Here is a 23,117-nt window from a genome sequence, read left to right as displayed (position 1 = left end):
GTTTGCAGTAACTTCTTTGATGTTGTAATATCGCAAACGGACGTGGCAGTTTCACCATTAAGGATTCCAGCTTTAAAATCTTAGCTTTTTCGAAAATGGTTGCAATTCTATTGGCCAGAATTCTTACGATTACAGTATGTGAGTGTCATGCACTGATTAGCAGTTGGCATCACCAAGCCTTCCCATGATGCATTGGGCAGGGCTGGGCTGGCTAACATGTGGCTCGTGGGTGACTCTGATCCCTCTTCCCTACAGAGTCCTTCCACCCAATGCTAATTGCTAACGTATTGCAATAGCATTAGCAGTCCGCTAACAATCATTAGCACAATAGGCTTGGGAATCAGCCATGTGATGAATAATGAGAAAGAGTCAGATAGAGAGAGCTAGGGGAGAGAAGTGGAAGGGAGAAATCAATAATACATTCATAATCCATAAGGGCTATAATCCATTGAAAATGAAGACAATACTGGAAAAATGTCAAAGTCCAATACTAATAGGATTCGACATTTAAACTCCATTGCTGTAAAGGCTGTGTTTGTTCAGCCATTTGGGCCGCATAGTACCAAGTCTGTACATGTAGGCCTGTTTGTTGACAAAACAGCTTGTTCCAATTACTGTTGTTGCTCGGTGCTAGATAGGTGGACAAGGTATGTTTATTAGGGAGACAACAGATGCTTTTCATTTGGCTAGAGATTCGGTGTCGGCCATCTTGTCATTTATCTGTTTTTCTGTTGTGCTAAATAGAAAGACGGAGGAAGAGGAGGCCATAGCAAAGTGGGAGAAATCTTATCCTTGATAAATGTGACCTCTATCATAAGAAGTGGAGTCCTAGTCCCTAGTTACAGTGAGTTAGCAGTTCAGAGAAGATGACAAAATCCTTCTTTTGGTTCTTAGCGGAGGTAGCTAGCAGAGCTAGTTCCCTGAGAAACCTAAACATCTGTTGTCTGTGAGGGGAGGCGTGGGATAGAGGGATGGCTATGGACCCGGCGACACTGCAGCCTGCACTGCAGTCTAATTGGTAGGATGTGTGAGGAGCAGGAGAAGGAGGGGTGTTTGGGTGGGCGGCGAAAGGAAGAGGGACAGGCCACCACATTCCCACAGAATGAGTCTAAAATAAAAGAACAAAAAGCAGAGAAGAGGATTGACTTAGGCAGTGAGTGCACCCTCCTCCCTGCCCCTTCCCCACTTCCCTGGGTCTATACCCCCCCCTTTAGAAAACCTATCTTCATCTGTAATTTAGATTAATTTCTTCCATATTTCCTCCCCCGGATTAGTTGTTTACCATCCCCATTGTTGTTTGGTGTTCTCATTATTTAACTCACCTCCCCCTCCTCCTCCTCTAAAATCAAGTCCCAGGTTAGACCCTTTTTTTGTGTCCCTCTTATCTGTATCGATTTTTGTCTTGTACCCATTTTCAAGGGACAATGAGTGATATTCTAAATGAGGAAATAAGGAACCGCTGTAGTTGCTAGGGATGTGACATGGCATGTTTTCAACCTTGCACAATTAAGTGGTTTCAGTGGTCAAGAGTTTCAGTACCGATTAGAGCAACTGCAAATTACTCTTAATGAGGAGCAGATTTGAATGGTGGTTATGTTGTGTCTGTTAGGATAGGGCAAGAAGGAAGTAGATAAAATAGGTTATGAGCTGCTGTGGAATTGACTCATTGACATTTTGTTATGCAGTCAAGCATACACGAACACATTCCCACTAAGGTGCTGTTAACTGAACCCATTTGTTTCAATCAAGACAGGATAATATGCCAAAAGAATGACTCACACAACTTAGGTAACAATTTAGGATTCTTGTCTTCTTTGAAGCCAGTGAGTGTCTCACGATCTGTCCTCCTCCATTTTGGACCACAATGTCATTCTTCTTCAGCTGTGTTTTAGGGAGGACTACACCTGAAACGATGTATTGCCACCCACTACTGGATGCGTGAAGCAGAGAAAGGGGGAAATTCTAACTGGAAAAGGGAAATAAACTCAAGTTTAATCCACTCAAACATCTGAAAACAAAATACAAAACTAAAAACAAAATCCTTTAGTCCTTCAGAATACACTCAGAGCCCTACTCAGATCTGGTGACCTAAGAGGACAGAGCTGCTGCTCTGGTCAGCTCCTCACCGGTTACATCCTTCATTCCCAAGAAGTGTTCAGCTGCAGATCCGATGACATTGATCTTTCTGTAGTTCTTATTTGATTCCGTGCAGTTTATTACCATAGCAAGAAATGCCCAAAGATGTATTTTCTTCACGAGAAGGGTATCTGGATCCTGCACCTTACGAACGGCACCCACAGCACTGAGGTGCAGTGTATCCACGGCAACAGAACCACTAGAACATCCTTTAACTTTACTCGCTGCCTCTGCATAGGAGACACGCTGGAGCTCTTATCCTAGCAATCTCTGCCTCCTTCACCCTTACAGGACATTCAGGCAGCTCATGTACATGATTCCCACCACAACTGCAACATTCCACATCATCATCTTCTGCAGCAAAATAATTACTCAAGTCACACTCTTTGCAAACACTTGACACATGTCAAAATTATTTGCAGTTGAAACACTGCAGTAACCTAGGGACAAATGCCCTCTCAGGGTAACACACATATCCCATCTTGACAAATGTAGGGAGCGACATAAAAAAATACTAATGCAGACGTACTCTCTATCTTCTTTCCATTGAACATACGCTTCAATCGTCGACCCCCAACTACTACAGGAATATTCATCTTAGTCTTCTCAGCCCCAACTTCCACAGACAGAAATCACGCCCTGGATTGGTGCACTGCTCTGAAAATTGAAAGCAGTCTCCTCTTTCTCCTTGATTCTGGTGAGGTGCAACACACGCTCCTTTTGTTCTGCCGGCAAACAAAAAATAAACAAAATTCCACTTCTGGTCACCCTCACTGGTCACCCTCACAGATTGGCAACATCTAACGGATCTCCCATGTACTGTACATCTTCTTATCCTAAAACTGCACTCCTACCAAAAATGCACTTCCTGACGGGCCACCCCCAGGTGGCAAGAGTAGGCAACAACACGTCTGCCACGCTGATCCTTAACACTGGGGCCCCTCAGGCGTGTGTACTTAGTCCCTCTGTATTCCCTGTTCACCCACGACTGCGTGGCCAAACACGACTCCAACAACATCATTAAGTTTGCTGACGACACAACAGTGGTAGGTAGGCCTGATCACCGACAAGAATGAGACGGCCTATAGGGAGGAGGTCAGAGAACTGCCAGTGTGGTGCCAGGACAACAACCTCTCCCTCAATGTGAGCAAGACAAAGGAGCTGATCGTGGACTACAGGAAAAGGAGGGCTGAACAGGCCCCCATTAACATCGACGTGGCTGTAGTGGAGCTGGTCGAGAGTTTCAAGTTCCTTGGTGTCCACATCATCAACAAACTATCATTGTCCAAAAATACCAACACAGTCGTGAAGAGGGCACAACAAAACCTTTTCCCCTTCAGGAGACTAAATAGATTTGGCATGGTTCCCCAGATCCTCAAAAAGTTCTACAGCTGCACCATCGAGGGCATCCTGATCAGTTGCATCACCACCTGGTATGGCAACTGCTTGGCATCTGACCGTAAGGTGCTACAGAGGGTAGTGCGAATGGCCCAAAACATCACTGGGGCCAAGCTTCCTACCATCCAGGACCTATATAATAGGCTGTGTCAGAGGAAAGCCCATACAATTGTCAGAGACTCCAGTCACCCAAGTTATAGACTGTTTTCTCTGCTACCACACGGCAAGCAGCACTAGGGCGCCAAGTCTAGGACCAAAAGGCTCCTCAACAGCTTCTAGCCCCAAGCCATAAGGCTGCTGAACAATTCATAATATCGCCACCGGACCATTTACATTGACCCCCCCCCCTTCTTCTTTACACTACTGCTACTCGCTGTTTGTTACCTATGCATAGTCACTTCGCCCCCACCTACATGTACAGATTACCTCGACTAGCCTGAACCCCCGCATACTGACTCGGTACCGGTGCCCCTTGTATATAGCCTTGTTATTGTTATTCATATGGTGTTACTTTTTATTATTACTTTTTATTTTTGTCCACTTGGTAAATATTTTCGAACTGCACTGTTGGTTAAGGGCTTGTAAGTAAGCATTTAACAGTAAAGTCTGCAATTGTTGTATTCGGCGCAAGTGACAAATAAAGTGTGATTTGATTTACTACAGAACTGTGAAGAAGTTGTGCCATGAGCAGTAGTCATACTAGACAGCCTTTTAACTGCGATTTTAGCTTTCTTAATCCGTCATTTAGCGACTGTAGTCTATCCAGTATTCTCCTCAGCTTCATTCTCACTCATCTTTGCCAACACTATCAGTTTCAAACTCGGTATCCGCTTCCACCATTTTCTGAGAATTCAACCACTCACACCGCTATCCGGGATCCTTGGAACATCCAAATCTTGCATAACTGGCCACCACCGTGTCATGTGACTTCCCGCGACCTATATAGAAAGGTCATCGAGTCACAGCTTACATAAAATATGTTTATGGCTCAATGAATTGAACATTTACAACTGGCTTTGGGCATCTAAATATATATTTTAGCTCATCAATTATGTTTGGGTGAAAATATGCATATTAGATTCAGGTACAGGTAGATGTAACAGGTCCAAACCTGCTTCACATATAAACCGTCCTATGTTGATTTGAAAATGAGTGAATGGGTGCGTCACTTTAACCATAGAGGGATAAAATATGGCCAATGCAAATGAAGATCTAGTTGTGATGAATGGGCAGTCACAAATACAGGATCATTCAGCTTTCGTTGAACATTGCACATGTCGTAAAGGAGTGAAACCTGTCATTAAGAACCTGGAAGTCGAAGAATGTTAATGGTAATTCAGAACCCACAGCCGTCTCAAACATCATAACATTCTGAGCATGTGACGGTAAACCCACAAAACGCCAACATCCACTGAGGGCGCCATTCAAAAGAGCAAACGGTTACCTACTGTAGCTAATAACTAGCTTGCGGCTAAAGCTTTATAACCAAAAAGCAACGCCTGGCAGTAGACAAACATTAACGCTAGCTTGAGAGAGGGAAGAAAAGAAAGAACCTGTGATCAATGCCATTGAGGCAAGGAAATGTTGCCGCAACCGTGCTAGATTGGTCATCAAAGACAATTGAAGCAGTTCCCCTGTCTCAGGTTTCAACCCCTCTGGAGAAGAACATGTATAAATGTAACTGAAGGCAGTTACAGACAACTGCTAGAGAGCGATAAGCCATAGCGAGACTGACAGGTCAAACAGGTTCTAAGGGAGAGAGGCCCCTACTTGTTGGGCTGCTAGGTATGACATGAGTCCAACAGCTTCTATTTATCCAACTAGGCACTTTGTTACACTCCAAACAACACTGTAAGACACAGGGTCGTAAAATAGATATGCTAAAAGTAGGTCAGTGGTAACACATTTCAATGAGGCATAGTGGGATAGCTTAGATAGGAGGTATGTTGTAGGCTTCCTACATGCGTGTCACTTAAGTGAGACATACTCTGAAATCTGAGTCAAGTGTCTGATATGCATAATGGTGTGACACATTTTGTTTAAAATGGGGGCAGGGATTTGTGTTGTGAGAGTTTCTGTGATCCGTGTAAACAAAGACTTGCCATATGATTCAGTGGGGATGGGTAAGGGATGATTAAGCGGCCTTTTGCTGAAGAGTCAACACATTGAGCACCATAGCACTTTTGTTTTTTTCCTCGCAGATCAAAATCGTCACCTACTGTGAAACATCCAACATACTCGTACATTTGTCAGTGTGTTATATGCTAAAGTAGAGATCGGCTTTTATTGGGCAACACACAAAAACACCTGTTCCCAAGTTGGGCATATAAATGTAAAAAGGGGAACAAAAAAATACAAAATAAATCTTTAGGGAGACAAACAAGTATGTGTGTTATGCACCAAATGGTTAACTAAGTGAAAACATAAACTAGAAATGTTTTGTTCTCACATGATGCCTTTTTGTACCATCCTCATGCACCAAGCAACATCGCTTATTTGTGTAGCTAAGTTACTACACATAATGATGCCCATTGTTCCCATTCTTTTTACCATTTATTAATAGGAAAATCTTCACGCAAATGACTTGCCCATAATTTATGAAACACACAACTGAAAATGTTTTGCCTGTTGGACATTGCTGCTGCTGCGTGTGTGTGTGTGTGTGTGTGTGTGTGTGTGTGTGTGTGTGTGTGTGTGTGTGTGTGTGTGTGTGTGTGTGTGTGTGTGTGTGTGTGTGTGTGTGTGTGTGTGTGTGTGTGTGTGTGTGTGTGTGTGTGTGTGTGTGTGTGTGTGTGTGTGTGTGTGTGTGTGTGTGTGTGTGTGTGTGTGTGTGTGTGTGTGTGTGTGTGTGTGTGTGTGTGTGTGTGTGTGTGCGTGTTGCAAGAGAGGGAGAGAATCCACTGCCTCAGATCTCTTCAAATGTCTATGCAAGGCAAAACACTTGCCCAAATGGGAGAATATCAACAAAGTTGTTATGCACAGGGTTGACTTTTTATATTCTTTCCTATAACTTTAAAACAGCTTTACACATATTGAAAAAGCATATCATACCAACTGCCTAACCTCTACTTTTAAAAAACTAACCCATTTTATAAAACTTTAACACATTATAAAAAGTTAAGCCACACACCATAATGATACCATTATTTACATAACCCATTAAATTACAACATAAATTAGAAAATATTTACATTCAAGGTAAAGATAACAGGGGAAATCCTCTGTTTGTAGTTCATTGTCTAATTAAAAACACTATTTTTCAAAATGAAATATATACATTTTGCATACAGACACACACTCACACAACATAACACATACACTTTTGCTGGTGTTCTGGCTAAAAGAGATACAATTTAGATGAAAATGGCTGATTATGATTGGATACAGTTAACATCAACATGGAATAGTTTGTACTGAAGGTGAGGGATATCTAATCTGGTCGGGGACTGATTCCTTTTACATTGCAAACTGTAAAAAAATACTAAAGGAACCAATGGCCAATATAAGTACTTAAAGACAGGAATTACAAGTAACAAATACCCCATTGTTGTGGCTTTTGTCACAACCCACAAGTAACCATCCCTCATCGAACACTGAATGGCTGCCATTGCAAATCATCTTTAAGGTTTCTGGGGAATGTAGACAAACAAAGAAACAGGCTCTTTTTTTTCTTTTTTTTACCAGACCTACGAAAGAAGCTCCCATGAAAAAAGCACAATAACACCGTACCCATTGAAGTCGTTATGAAAATTTGAGCATCAAAGAAAACAAGAATGAAGAGGATTTTCTTATCTCCTGTAAAACAACGTCCTTTGGTAAGTCCAATGGGAATTGAGCACCGCGGAAGAGACAGAGGAAATCAGAGGATTTGTCTCCAGACAGAAGAGGAAGGAAAATAGCTGAAAAGAATTTACAACCACAATGACCCATCTTGAAATTATGTCCTATAGGGAAACAACAAAGTCTGTTTTCTGTTCCTTTCCCCGTGTCAACAGCGTCTAGGCCCTTTGGCTGTAAGCAGCTTATGCACCTACTATTACAGTAGGCACCAAGGTAGGTTGATCTCGCATTGAAACCAGCCAATGGTAGTAACAACGCAAAAGCAGTGACAAGTCTTTTGAAAAACTCTACTCGTAAAAGAGCACAGGCCAGAAGCACAGGAAAACGTTAATTCAACTGTGTGAAAACACAAATGATCTAGAATTGGAATCATATCGAAAATTTCGCTACTAAATAGGACGTCAAAATAGTCCAAAGGAGAAAGGGGGGGCTATACAGTCCAATGTGAGAGCATTTCCTCATTTCCTGTGCTTCTCCATTTTGTCGGAGGATTTGCTACCGTTGTCGGAGGAGCCCTGCGTGTCGCTGCCAGAGCTCAGGTACATTTTGTCCACCTGTTTGAGGGCCTCGTTTAGGTAGTTCTGGAGGGAGGTCATGGCGGCGCAGATGGCGGGCGAGCCGAATCCGTGGGTGATGAGGCTGAAGTGGGTCAGGCAGCTCTGGATTCCCTGATCGAGGATGGGTGCCGGCCGCGAGTTCCCCAAAGGTGAGCGGTCCTGAGTCAGCAGGTCGGTGAACTCCTTACAGATTTGCCTTTTAATAAGAAAATGATTACAGAAATTAGATAAAGGTAAAGAAATGTACATGACCCAGACATAGACTATTGGATTTATATAGGTATAAGGTGAAGAACTTGTGTGTCGGCTCTGCTTTAAAGACCAAAATTGGCTAAAGAAAATTGTGATAAATAAAAAAGTATACCAGTTTCATTTAAGGACCAAAGAATGTACAGAAGTTTGTACATACAGTTTGCAAAATAATAGGGAGGAGATTTTCCATGGCACACGGTCTATGAACTGATACACAAAACGACGTTGAATTTAAAACGACGTTGGATTGAAAACTTTGTTTTCAAATTAAATTATTATACAAAATTCTTGCAACCAATAGAAAGTTATATATAAGGGGGATACAACAATCCTAGAACTGCAGGTTTTGCTGCAAAGAGACAGAATCATTAGATCACTTTTTTTTGGTACTGCTCATGTACTTGGAGCTAACTCTGCAAATAGAACTGCTGGGTGATTTGAAAAGTCATAGTCAATCAATCATAATAATAATACTCTTAGCAAAGGTGTTCATCTTTCATTTTACAATCCTGTAGAAACAATGAGAATCAAAAGGTTCAGAATTTTTGTGAAACATCACAGCAGAGTGGAAAAATATATGGCCAACACACACACGCAAACACACATTTTATTTTTATTTTTAAGATGACAGAAATTAGATAAAGGAAACGGAATGTACACGACCCAGACATGGACTATTGGATTTATGTCTGGGTGACAATGATTCACTTATATGTGCACACTGTTTCATGTACACACTATGAAATTGGGAGATCTTAAAAGTAGTGAAGACATCAAGATGTTTTATAAATCAAGAGCAGCTTGAAAACTATTCGAAAAGGTTTTAACCGAGTCCAAAACGTCACATATGTTCAAAACCCGCAGGGTACATCCCTTCATTTGGAGGAGAGAGAGAGAGAGAGAGAGAGAGAGAGAGAGAGAGAGAGAGAGAGAGAGAGAGAGAGAGAGAGAGAGAGAGAGAGAGAGAGAGAGAGAGAGAGAGAGAGAGAGAGAGACTCACTTGGCAGCAAGGAGCATGTTCTTGCGCGAGTTGACCTCATTGCGTTCCACATGTGGTCGACCCAGGTAATCAGCGATGGCCTTTGCCGGAAACTCTGCCTCACACACGTAGCCAAAATCCCTTGCCAAGTGAAGGGCTTCACCTATAAAGACAAAAACACAAGTGTTGCACACACATAAAACGCACAAACAAACACACACACAAAATACAAAAATATTATCTAAGAGACAAGTGTGAATGTGGTCTTGCTGACATCCCACATCCCACAGGGGCAGTATATGTAGAAAGGGGAACATTGAAGTGGTGCAACATTTAAAAAAAATAAGTTGCGCTCAGTCTCTTGGCTCGGTCGAAGCTGTGCCACTGAGATGAATATATCCCATCTTCAGGGGTGACTTCCTGCATGGTCTTTAATGGGCTTATGTGGCTAACTGCAACCGGACGGCCTGTAGCACCGAACAGAGGCACTTATTGATAGACACACAGATCACTTGGGGAATGTAGCTATTCAGAAACACTAGGCTTTAAGGTCAGTTAACCCCCCTGGCAAGTCAAACACGTTATAACAAGCGTTAATTCAGACTTTGAAGGTCTCTAAATAACACTGGCCCCGAGTCATTCCCCTGCACCGAACTGTCACTCCATTTATAGTGAGTAGAGTTTATATGGGGGAGAAAAATGAAATTACACGTGGCTTCGGGCGGCTAGGCACACAGCTATGCGTCATTGCTTAGACATTGTCTAGCCGAGGTAAGACTGACGAAAGCGTCAAAGACGGAATTTAATGAAAAAGTAGACAAGAGGTGACTATCCAACCTAAAAACCACAAGAAAAACCTTCATGAAATACTTCGCCCTGAAAATGATTTGAGGAGATGAGTATTTTACATCTTTCAAAGAGTTTGTGTGATTTGAAAGACAGGAAGGTTACACGCTAAATGTTTCTTTGTCCTTTGGTCACATGTGCTGTATTAGATGATGCCACCGCTGTAATACAAAGGGTTGGACTCTGTGAAGTTGTGTTTCAGGCCTATTCTCTTACTCTACTGGTCTTGGCCAGCTGCTTGGTAAACCTCAAAATGTCACCAAGACAGTCCAGGTGGATAATGTCAAAGCTTCCTTGATTTTCAAAAGGCAGTTAAATGTAGTGAAAGACCAAATCAATCATCAGCTAAGTCACTGCCATTTTGACCAAAAATGGGGAAATTACAAGACAAAGACCAGCCACCGCTACTATTAAAGCCAAGTTCCAGTAACTTTTATACAGCCAATATTATAATCATTTAGGTAATCATGTCACAGTAACGGAAACGCAGAGTTTAGGTTAACCATATAAATATAATGAATAGATGGTACAACACCAGTGGAAGTGGTGTAAACAAAATGACCATCTCTGATGGGATGACGACAAAAACATCCAGATGATATGTTGTTTATCACATCTCTGTATATGTGCAACAATTCATTCAATTGGCTCTCCATTTTGGACGAGCCAACTTGTTCAAGGAGTACAGATGGAGACGAGTTCTATGCATTGTATTTCTATGATGTCATATATGTTTTTGGCTCAATGACCACAGTTTTAAATACGAAGAGGGCAGCATACCTTCTACCAGTGCAGTTAGCAGGGTGACATTAGCAGCCTTCCTCCTTCCAGCGGGCAGGTTGAGCCCAATCTTGTCCAACTTCTCTCTCAATGACCGGCCACCATTTTTAGACTTGGCTCTGTTGGAAAAATAAGGACAAATACAGTTAGTGTCATCATCGTTACTTGACAAATGTCTGCTTCCATATGAACAAGGCCACATTGGGGTCATTTAACGTGTAGAAATGTCTGAATTCATAACGGTCATACAGTCCCTCCAACTGAAGAATATAGCATATTCCATTCTATAGGCTATTTGTGATTACATGTTTTTTCTACGAATCGAAAAGTAAGCATCAATAAGTGATGTTGTAAGGGCTGTCACCCAAACTTCAGACTTCCTACTACATTGAGAAAACCTAGCAGCAGAAGTCTCCCCCATCCCTGAAGGAGACCTCATCATTCACTTTTGAAAACAAATAAATCATATGAAAAAGTGCCATCCTAACCTAAAAAAAAAAACACTATGACACAAATCAGATTTTATTGGTCACACACACATGGTTAGCAGATGTTATTGCGAGTGTAGCGACATGCAACTTCACAACAACTACCTAACACACAAATCTAAGTAAAGGAATGGAGTAAGAATATATACATATAAATACATGGATGAGCAATGACAGAGTGGCATAGGCAAGATGCAATAGATTTTTATAGGTATAAAATACAGTATATACATATGAGATGAGTGATGCAAGATATGTAAATATTATTAAAGTGGAATTATTAAAGTGACTAATGATCCATTTATTAAAAGTGGCCAATGACTTCAAGTCTGTATGTAGGCAGTGTGTTAGTGATGGCTGTTTAACAGTCTGATGGCCTTGAGATAGAAGCTGTTTTTCAGTCTCTCGGTCCCAGCTTTGATGCACCTGTACCGACCTCGCCTTCTGGATGGTAGCGGGGTGAACAGACAGTGGCTCGGGTGGTTGATGTCCTTGATGATCTTTTTGGCCTTCCTGTGACATCGGGTGCTGTAGGTGTCCTGGAGGACAGGTAGTTAGTGATGCGTTGTGCACACCGCACCACCCTCTGGAGAGCCTTAAAGTTGTGGCCGGTGCACTTTCAATACCAGGCGGTGATACAGCCTGACAGGATGCTCTCAATAGTGCATCTGTAAAACTTTGTGAGGGTTTTAGGTGACAAGCCAAATTTCTTCGGCCTCCTGAGGCGCTGTTCCGCCTTCTTCACCACACTGTCTGTGTGGTTGGACAATTTCAGTTTGTCCGTGATGTGTATGCCGAGGAACTTAAAACTTTCCACCTTCTCTACTGCTGTGCCGTTGATGTGGATAGGGGGGGTCCTCTCTCTGCTGTTTCCTGAAGTCCACCATCATCTACTTTGTTTTGTTGACGTTGAGTGAGAGGTTGTTTTTCTGACACCACACTCTTGAGTGCCCTCACCTCCTCCCTGAAGGCTGTCTCGTCGTTGTTGGTAATCAAGTCTACTACTGTTGTGTTGTCTGCAAACTTGATGATTGAGTTGGAGGCGTGCGTGGCCACGCAGTCATGAGTGAACAGGGAGTACAGCAGGGGGCTGAGCACGCGCCATTGTGGGGCCCCAGTGTTGAGGATCAGCGAAGTGGAGATGTTATTTCCGACCTTCACCACCTGGGGGCGGCCCGTCAGGAAGTCCAGGACCCAATTGCACAGGGTGGGGTTGAGACCCAGGGCCTCAAGCTTAATGATGAGCTTGGGTAGAGGAACAATGGTGACCATCTTGAAGCATGTGGGGACAGCAGACTGGGATAGGGAGACGTTGAATATGTCCGTAAACACACCAGCCAGCTGGTCTGCGCATGCTCTGAGGACGTGGCTAGGGATGCCGTCTAGGCCGGCAGCTTTGCGAGGGTAAATGTCTCACTCACGTCGGCCACAGAGAAGGAGAGCTCACAGTCCTTGGTAGCGGGCGGCGTCAGTGGCACTGTATTATCCTCAAAGTGGGAAAAAGTGTTTAGTTTGTCTGGAAGCAAGATGTCGGTGTCCGTGACGTGGCTGGTTTTCCTTTTGTAGTCCGTGATTGGTCTGTAGACCCTGCCCTCGGAAATATTCCAGTCAAATTATGTTTCTCCCGCCCTAAGAACATAGATGGGAAATCACACACCCACACTAAAATTCCCCACTCGCTGTAGCCAATTCAGTTTTCCACATGAGTGGCAGGCTTCACTCCCTCCGTGACGGGTGAGAGACAGTGTCTTTGGGGAGGCGTGTGTGTGACTGCCCCGCTCCCTCCACACCCTCGCCTATCGCTTCATGACCTAGTTAAGTGTGTGTGTGTGTGTGTGTGTGTGTGTGTGTGTGTGTGTGTGTGTGTGTGTGTGTGTGTGTGTGTGTGTGTGTGTGTGTGTGTGTGTGTGTGTGTGTGTGTGTGTGTGTGTGTGTGTGTGTGTGTGTGTGTGTGTGTGTGTGTGTGTGTGTGTGTGCGTGCGTGCGTGCGTGCGTGCGTGCGTGCGTGCGTGCGTGCGTGCGTGCGTGCGTGCGTGCGTGCGTGCATACGTGCGTGCGTGTGTGTGTGGCACTGGCGGGGTCACATGGAAGTTTAAAAAAAACTTGCATTCCCAGCAAAAATAGGCAGGAGCGAACCCCTAGTCCCTCAACAGACTGCCTGCTGATATATGGGGCACAAGGTCAACCGCTCAGCAGCAATTAAAACAGCCCTATAGCCCCACCCCCTGAACTCATAGACAAACACACCAACACACAAACACACTCTATCTATCATACTGGTGCCAACTACTCTGATGTAACATATCCCCAAAGCGAAGTACCCGGAATTGCAGAGCACGTACAAAGGTAGTCACGGTGCTTCCACACAAACAATGAAGTCGAACAGCGACACATCTGCTTTTAGAGAATCACTAAACTTTCCTAAATGAATGTCTGTCCATGAAGCAGGTATTAACTTTTCACAGTATAGACCTACACTCTTATATAAAAAGGTTCCAAAAGGGTTCTTCGGCTGTCCACCATTGGCGGACCCTTTTTGGTTCTAGGTAAAACCATTTTAGGTTCCAGGTAGAACCAGAACAGTTCTACTTGGAACCAAAAGGGTTCTACCTGGAACCAACAAAGGTTATTCAAAGTCTTCTCCAATGGGGGCAGCCGAAGAACCCTTTTAGGTTCGTGATAGCAACTTCTTTGCTAAGAGCGTACAACTAAATATAGGCCGACAATCTTTTACTCGTTTAGTATCCAGCAACCGGAAGTGGCTCACTAACAATAGCTGTAAAACAGGAGCAACATCAGAGTACACTGAGAAACGTATTGTATGCACATCTCTCTGTGATCTCCTAACTACATCACATCAGCTGTACCACAATCACTGATCCTTTGAGCTGCTGTGAACCATATTTTAACGGACTAGATATTGGCCATTGTTCACAATTACACCTAATAAAACAATGAAAAAACGGCAACACCTGCCGGTATAATGCATTATGATGCAGTTATAATGCATTTGTTTATTTAACCCTTCAGGCTAAAACTGAAAACTTAAAGCCGACCCGTATAGCGTATTATGATGATGTTATAATGCTTTGCAATACATGTTTAACACCCCTTATAATGTCTCAGAACCATCTCACAATGGATTGACGTTGTGCGAATACTGACCTGCGCAGGACTCCCCCCAGCAGGGAGGCATTGAGGCATTCGGGAGGGGACAGACGCCGCTGCACCTCAGCCACAGTCACCTTGTACTTGGAGGTGGAGCTGAGAAGGGAGAGGCGTCCGGGCACTGAGCAGAACACCTCGGTGGGGTTGGACACCATGCCTAGCAGGGACTCCTTCTGGAAGGGCAGACCCAGTGAGTTGCTCTTGGGGAGAGACATGGGGCCTGGGGAAGGGGTGGAGAGAGAGGAGTGGTTAGTATGAGTGTAGGTTAATATAGATGTGAAGAGAAATGATAATGAGAGTAGGATTAGTAAAAGTAAGAGTAAAAGTTGGAGTTTCAAGGTAAATGTATCTGTATTGTCCCATTGGGAATTTTGCTTTGCAGCGAGGACAGACGGACACTAGACAACATTATTGGACTTTCTGGAGTTTGTGCTACATTGTAAAAATGTTCTCGGAGAAGAGACTGTTTATTTGAGAAATTCAGGTTGAGTCATCAAGACTGGCTGCGTCTGCCGACAGTTGTAAATCTTATCGAGACTGTTTGTAACCTCCAAACACTGCAGCTTGGATTCCAACTTTAACATGCTTTTCCTTATAATAAACTATGAAATTTGACACCATCATAATGATTTGTAAAAAATCAGGGTGACTGAACTGTTACACGTAAACAACAAACATGTTTACTTTGTGGAAGTCAAAACGTAGACCCTAAGTAGCCATTAACTAGATAACGATAATTCCTGCGGTGTCACAGCTAAAAGTCCCCTCATTCCTACCACCCACTGACATGACATCCACCTCTACTCCATACTTCTTCACAGAGGGAAGATTGCAATTGCATACTCCTCACCTCCTCTCTCCTTGTCTCCTTCTCAAAATCCATTGGATGAGAACGCCAGAGTATCCTCCCCTCTGACCTTCTCCTCCAATGGGTTTTGAGAAGGAGACAAGGAGAGAGAAGGTGAGGAGTAATTAATCCCTTCTCCCTGCCTTGCCTATCTGAAGAATTATATACAGAAACAGGGCCTATATTAGACGGCCATTTTGGATTAAACGTTTAAGGGTCTGTAGCTACTTCTAATTGAGTGGCTAAAAATAACCTAATCTAAAGACTTGTCCAACTGGCAAACTGGGTGGTCATTTTGGGTCAAAAGTTCAAGGGTCAAACTAAACAAGTCACACCCAGACAAACATACAAAGTACACTACATATACCTTCGTCCTCACCAGCAAGAATGCCCCCCTCATAATAAGTCCTCTGTAAGCGATCAAAGTTCCTGCCCCCTCGTAGTCCTAGTACTGAGAGAAGAATCACAAAAGGGGGGCAAAATTATGATTTAGAGCTCATCTATTGGATAAACAGCTAAGAGGGAGGTTTGCTTTCACCGTTTACAATAATGTACAGTAGTAGGCTGTAGGCTACCTACAGTCTGCCCTTGAGTGTAAGGCCAATAAAGTGAGCCATTGCACATTTTAATGACAACTATTTTTTTTTATCATACAACTTGTTACCTCCTTAATACTGTATGCTTGATCAGATTATCGTATTGATTCAAATCTGAAAATCAACAATGTCCACCAATATTACATTGTGTGTCTCAAATCCAAAATGCCTGCAACTGAGAAAAATACATATGTATGCTAAATGAGGCATTAGGAGCATTTAGGTAGCTTTTAAACAAACGGTTATAGCTGGGTTAAATATCATATTCAAGCTTTCTACTGCCTAGATGGCCATCAAAATCCTTTGTCTAAAAACATAAATAAATACTTGAGCATGCACATTAGGCTATTTTATATCATATTAACTATACTTTTGTTCACATTCTTCATCCTGTGGAGCAAGCAGTTTAGCATTATACACGTAGGCTTTACTACAGAAAAGACAACATCAACTACTCTTTACCATTCTTGCCAATGTTGCTAAGGACATGTCATTCACACTACTAACTGTAGCCACCCACCATACCACAACAATGTTATCTATCATTACAGTTCTTGAACCTATATATCTACAGTGATGTTGTTTTAACAAACCTAAAATACATTTACTACTCGTATGATCCGTTCAATATCGACATACATCTATAAATTCGTTGAGTTACAAAAGTGGTGCAGGATTTCAAATCAATGCACAACATGGCCTTCTTCTGAGTGAAAGACTGTTGAAGGAAGGCGCAATAGATGACACTCTGAATCCTCATTCAAAACATTTCATGCCCCAACAAATGACTGAATTGCAAGTAGGACACCACACCCCAGCGAAATCTGGTTTTGCAGAAAGTCAGCCAGCGAGTCTCGAGAAGAGCAATCCATTGGGCGGCTTTTAACTGGAATTCAAAAGGAGTCGAATGCACTGGCGTAGGCCTCTAAAGACCCACCCTCCCTCCCTCTCTTTCTCTCTCCCCCTCCCTCTCTTTCTCTCTCCCCCTCCCTCTCTTTTACTCTCCCCCCTCCCTCCCTCCCTCCCTCTCTTTCTCTCTCCCCCTCTCTCTCTCCCCCTCCCTCCCTCCCTCCCTTTCTTTCTCTCTCCCCCTCTCTCCCGCCCCTCTCTTTCTCTCCCTCCCTCTCTCCCTCCCTCTCTTTCTCTCTCCCCCTCCCTCCCTCCCTCTCTTTCTCTCTCCCCCTCCCTCTCTCCCTCTCTCCCTCCCTCTCTTTCTCTCTCCCCCTCTCTCCCCAGTCAATACATGATTTCAAGGATTGCACAATGTCCTCACAGTTACATCTTGTCAGCTATAGCCTGCTATTTTTTTGAAAAGGTTATTTTTCCGGTGCTCTATTCAAACGACCTCAGCACGAGAACACATAGAGGATCAAACTAGGCTTAGTTAAGTGCACCTCGTGACTACGGGGGATTATCAATGTATGTACGAACAAGTACAGCGAAAAGCCTTTCCCATTCCGATTTTTTATAATCAAATGCAAAGACATCACTGTACAAATAATTGCAAAATATTTGTTGAAGAAGATTTTTCCAGGTATGTACTTAGTAACAAGCAATTTCAGGGATGGAGTTCATGGAAATAGCACTCAATGTTTCTCTATTGCATCCTTGTTACCTGTTGCACACCAATGCCGGACTGCACACCCAGTGCCTTATACACCAAGCATGTCTATCTCACAAACCAGTACGTGTATTGTCTTGAAGTGGTAAAAGCATTTTCACCATTTTATCAATGAGTTTAATAAATGAGTTAATATACAGTAGTAAAGTAGCTATGTGGAAAGTCAAATAAACTCACCTTTTTTGATGACCGTCTGATCTGCCATTATAATACTGTGATCATCTACATGCTGAAAAAAAACAAGTTTAATATAAGTGATGTTATGGTCATTCTTACAAGGAAGTTCATTATGAAATATGCCATTTCCATTCCATCCATTACATGACACCATAATAAAAAACCATGCCTTTGTTGCATGCCTATATGTTTTTATTGTTTTAGATGTCATGCTTCTTTCAATTTAAAGTCAGCAACAAAATCACAATGAAATCACTCACTTGAACATCATCCAGGCCATGGCCCATTTCGTGCAGTCCTATATTATCACCAATGACGGACGACTCAATGCTATGAGCGTGAGGCGGTAGCAGTTCCGGCCGTCGGAAACCTTCTCTCCTCAAGGCGGAGGAGCCGCCTTCCAGGCCCAGAATCTGACTAGCGAGTCCGCTTCGCGAATGGGGTCCTTCTTGACCCTGTCTCCCCGGCCATGATTGTTGCTGGTTCGACGACTGGTGTATGGAGTTGATGTTGAAAGGGTCGCCGAGGTGCGAGTAGGGGTCACTGGACTGGGGGTATGATATAGGCTGGTAGGGAGGTGGAAAATACGGGGGTTGGAAGTCTGAGTTGGCCGAGTGGGAGAGAGACGGCGACGGGCTGTAAAGGTGCTGGCTCACTGCGGGGAGGTGAGGTAACCGGGGGTTCCCATTGCTACTCCCGTCGTGCCTTTCCTGGGAACAGAGAGACTTTCGTTAAGGTTGACAATGATATTAAGATAAATTATAAAAAGTTGTGCCCCTTGTCAATCAACCAAATTCATAGTGAATCAACAATCGTCGACAAAATTAGAAATATCAACTGTGTTGACAGCTAGGCCTGACATCGAGATGTATTTTTCACCATCGTTTAGGAAGGCATGGTCTATATAGTGAAATGTTTTAAACAGTCATGCCTCGGCTCACATTTAGTGGGCGAAATAAGGCACTTTTTTTTTATTGCAGTACTCAATTTCTGGAGGTCAGCCTATTTTTCAGAAAAAGTAACATGTTGTTTTAGTATTCAAAGTAGCCTAATAATGCATATTTTGTTAAACTGAAAAACTTTCTGAATTATTTATGTTTATGCAATCTATGTGGACTGTTGAGATATTGTTGTCACCATGGTCAGCTCTCAATAGACACACAGGAGGGAACTATTTTACTACCCACGTGGGCCTATAATAATAATAACAATAATAATTTTGTAATTTTGGTTTTAATTATTTACAATAACCTGATTTAGGCCTAGCTCAGAGAAATAAACCTAAATAAATCAAAAAGCTTTCCACTTTCATTAAAATCCCACTCGTGTAACAAAAAAATGTACTTTACAATCCATATAGACTCATCTAAAAGTGATTTACTGAAATCAAAACTGCATGGCGTCAGTCGCCAATGCATTAGTCGAGGAGATTCTGCGGATAGAGTCAAACGCCCATCGAGATTAGCCTATAGACATCTAATAATGTTGCATATTTAAAAACATATTGACAATGCAAAGAAACCAGAAAACCAAACATGGGTGCCCTAATGCACTTGAACTTGCATTTAATATGAATTCCATAAAAGCAAATAGTGACAACGAAAATAGCATAAACCGACCACCGATCTGTCTTATTCCAAATGCTTTATCATTTAAAAAATGTTCCATCAAAATCATTTTCATTCTGTAAAGCTTTTATCAAGTCTGCCTAAAAGCTATTGTCGCGCAAAAAAAGATCCATAAAATTGGCTACCAATTTCAGATGCGATGGTGTGATGGAGCGCATGAGGGCCACAACATTTTCATAAAATGTTTTTTTCATAAATCCTAGCCTTGTTGAAACGCAGGCCTAATGTCGTGCGGTTTGTCTATGTGTATAGCTAGAATTTACCTCGCAGTCGTCCTCGTACTTCACGTTATCTGCTAGTTTCCACAGCATAGTTTCTGACAGGCAAAATTTTACACCAAGGTTGACCAGGTAAATTGATGGTTTTCTACGAGTTAATCCAGGTAGGAAATGAAGTAATACTGTACTTCCTAGAAATCATGAATCAACTTCTTCAACTCGAGAGGAGGGCGGCGGTTCCTTGAAGCACACTGACGTTTGAGCGTGATTCGGGCGACTATCAACGTAGGTCTCAACAGCAACTGAGTGAAAACGGTTGTCAAGCAAGTTCCCTTTCCATCCCAACGACTCAGTAAGCAGTTCTTCAGTGAATATGGGAAGAAGCGCTGAATAAGAAACTTGACTCCCTCTGACGGACAAAGTGATGATGTTCAAACCTTTTCTCCTTACTGAACCCGCTTGGAAGCATGTGTACTAAATTTGCATAGGTTAGATATTTTTAGGGGGCGTGCCTTTGTCATGATGTCATCTTGAATATGGCAGAATAAAAGTTTGCTGATTGGTTGTTATCGGTTATTATTGGAGCCAATCATATTGCTGTCCGTCTGCAGTTGCTCGCATGACACAGATATTATAGGATTATACTTCCGATAACTTTGCTGTAGCTTAATTAATTAAATAATAATAATAATAACAGGCCTGCTTTATTATTATGCTCTTATTATTGGTAATTGTGTCTGAATAACTAAATGTATTAATATTATAGTTGGAAAACTTGCTTTAAAAAGTGATAACAATTATAGCCTATGAATGTAATCGAAAATCTATGTATTTTTTACCATGTTAAGCAATACGATAATCAATGCAATGAGCACATTTGCAAAACAATAGCCTATACGAAAATCAATGTAAAACATTATGCGCGTATACTTCAATGCGATCCACGCCAATAACATTGCAGGGCTGTCAAAATGTTGTTACTTTTCTCACTTTATATTCGAAGAGACCAGGCGTTGGATTCACTGGCAAAGCGCACCACCATTGCTTGCAAACAGCCTGAAAAACGAATTAGCATATTTCGCTTAATACATCAAGCTTCAAGGCGCTCATATCAATCAAATATTGCGATTTCCATGCTAAACTTAATTGTTTAAATAATTTACACTTACTTAAACCTACTTACACTTACTTATGAATAGTTACATTACGGAGCTTCACGTTGTAGTTTGGTGCCTTCACAAACCTCAAAGACCCAAGGCTTAATAGCATATTTCTTCTCGAAACCTCGAAGCACGAGGGATCTCAACGAAAAAGTTGAATTAACATTTATGGTGGAGCACTGCAATATCCAAAATAAAGGTTCCCTTTGATGTGTTGATATGCATTACTTCAAGGACAAGGACGTTTGTGTTTTAAACACAATAGGCCTACACTTATGCTTGGGATTTTCTTTTAATTGTTAAGTTTCCAATATTATTGTGAAATATAATGAGTCCTAGAGATAGGCTACAGCAGTAACTTAACGGTGTGAATCATTTTCTGTCTGATAATCATTTATATGCATGGGAGAACAATACAGGTGTCTAAATGTATCATCAAGGTTTGGGGAATGCGATTCTTTGCCTGTTGCGCGCATGTGATCATCGTCTCTGGGAAACAATTCAAATTGGGTAACGAAGATCAACTCATCCGTGAACGATGCGGTGGCTGTAAGCTGCGTGTGGTTCTTCTGTGCGTGATGGGATATAAACCAGAAATGAACGCTCACTAATTAATGAAGGCATCTTTACATCGCCGTTGTAGAGTAAACGAGGTTAGACACGCAAGAGGAGCCTTGCCGTTGTGTTGTGAACAGTTTTTTTTATTTAAAAAATTAAATGACTATCATGGCAAGACCAATTCGTTTAAACAGGGACTATTGATAGAATAGACACTTGTAAAGTAAATCGTTATCCATTAAATCAATTAGCAATACGTTAGGTGTCACATGGGCCAAGTGGTTTAACGTGAAAATGAAATGCGCGTTCGAAATAGAAAAATAAAGAGTTGAATTATGCTAATATTATCTATCACACTGAAGAAGCTAGTTCGTGTAGGCTATATAGCCTATGTGCAACTAAGAAATTCCGAGACAAATTATCAATTTTGAAGCACATGCGCAATCTCTAAGTAGCCTAACTGAAATTTGTTTGTATAGTATTTTATTATTGAACCATTTATCTAGAGTAGTCTATAATAGTAGATGTTATTATATGGAGCAGATTTGGTCTACTGAGTATTGTGAAAACCAGAATACATAATGTTCTTGAAATGAATAGTACAAGCCAAGTTATCAGAAAACCAGTTGCCAATATGAACTATGAATCTTAGTCGCCGTTGGTCACGTATTTTTAAGTCACACAAGTTATGTGTATAGTGACCAGGTGTATAGAAAATTCAGGCCTAAACTATTTATCTTCTGCATGATTTCAAATTCCTAAATCGTGAGGCACTCGAGGAGCACCTTATTTTAATGGATCAACGTTATATGGTCTATTGTCACGTTGTGACATCGGCTGATGTAAAAATGGCGTTATAAATACATTTGCTTGATTGATATGATCATAATTATGGTCTTTAATAATGAATTCAAATAGCATATTTAGCAGCCACTATCAAACACCGCGGAGTAGCCTATTTCAAAGGTGCTAAAACACTATAACCTACAATTAATGAGCTGACTTAGGTCGAAAGATAGACAATGAATAACCCATTAATGTATTTAAATAACACAATAAAGAAAAACATGCATTCGCTTACCCGCCAGTCTAGCCTCTCCAGTAAAGACATCTGCAAGGAACGCGGTATAATTCCAGTGATGTGGCTACGAATGAGTGAATTCGCAAGTAGTCAAAATTGCTGATTTCACCTGGTTTTCTTGGAATGCGCATGCGCCCTACATGGTAATACACCTGAGTGAAGGCCTATGCAAATTCCAGTTGTAAACTACTCTGACGCGGTTAGACTTTCCTACATCTCTCTGAAATTGTATTGCTGTTGAATCTACACATTGCAGAGTAAAATCTTACTTATGAAAGTGTATATTCATCGAATAAATCATTTTGTAAACCATTTGAGGAGCTGTCAATATAGGCTTAGGCCCATTCATTTTCGTTTCTTTCCTTTTCGATCAACTACAGCTCAATGTTCTAATACAATTTATTGTGGGGATTCTTTGAGCCTAAACCACTGGACTAATTTAACCCCGTCCCATATTAACATCACATGTATTGTTTAGACTATCGTAAACGTGTGTAGGGTAGATAGATTCAAATATATATCCTTAAATTGTCGCATTTTCAAAGTCAAATGCCAGAGGATAAAAATAGCCTATAGCGAAATACCTGTCAACTACACTACTTACTACCTACTACAACACATTGACGCATTCGAATTTTCGTCCAATGAACTGCTGAAGGCTAACAAAAATGCATAGCCTGGCTTTCCTTCAAAGTTTCACAATGCACATAATCATACGACTAATCATTTGCCTATACTGTTTGCATTTATTTTTGCAGAATTGCGTTGAAAGAAAATATGTTTTCTC

At 41.9% G+C, this 23,117-nt stretch overlaps 1 protein-coding gene across 5 annotated transcripts; it reads right to left on the bottom strand.

Moving 5' to 3' along the window:
- Positions 1-6,511: 6,511 nt before the first annotated feature.
- On the bottom strand, positions 6,512-22,405 carry LOC124018409 (transcription factor AP-2 gamma-like). 5 transcript variants are annotated; one of them, XM_046333721.1, is made up of 8 exons: positions 22,331-22,405; positions 17,946-18,395; positions 17,686-17,737; positions 15,659-15,742; positions 14,442-14,664; positions 10,789-10,907; positions 9,184-9,325; positions 6,512-8,127 (listed from the first exon to the last, which is right to left on the bottom strand). In XM_046333721.1, the coding sequence occupies exons 1-8, from the start codon at positions 22,358-22,360 to the stop codon at positions 7,833-7,835; spliced, it is 1,395 nt and encodes a 464-aa protein (XP_046189677.1). In that variant the 5' UTR covers positions 22,361-22,405; the 3' UTR covers positions 6,512-7,832. The 5 variants fall into 5 exon arrangements, with proteins under 5 accessions (XP_046189677.1, XP_046189675.1, XP_046189676.1 ...); XM_046333719.1 differs by lacking the exon at positions 22,331-22,405 and adding an exon at positions 19,577-19,981; XM_046333720.1 differs by lacking the exon at positions 22,331-22,405 and adding an exon at positions 19,577-19,981 and having other exon boundaries at positions 15,671-15,742.
- Positions 22,406-23,117: the final 712 nt, after the last annotated feature.

The sequence above is a fragment of the Oncorhynchus gorbuscha genome, unplaced genomic scaffold (genome assembly GCF_021184085.1).
Source record: "Oncorhynchus gorbuscha isolate QuinsamMale2020 ecotype Even-year unplaced genomic scaffold, OgorEven_v1.0 Un_scaffold_50:::fragment_4:::debris, whole genome shotgun sequence".
NCBI classification, from domain to species: Eukaryota; Metazoa; Chordata; class Actinopteri; order Salmoniformes; family Salmonidae; genus Oncorhynchus; species Oncorhynchus gorbuscha.
This window is presented reverse-complemented; position numbering and strand designations above follow the sequence as displayed.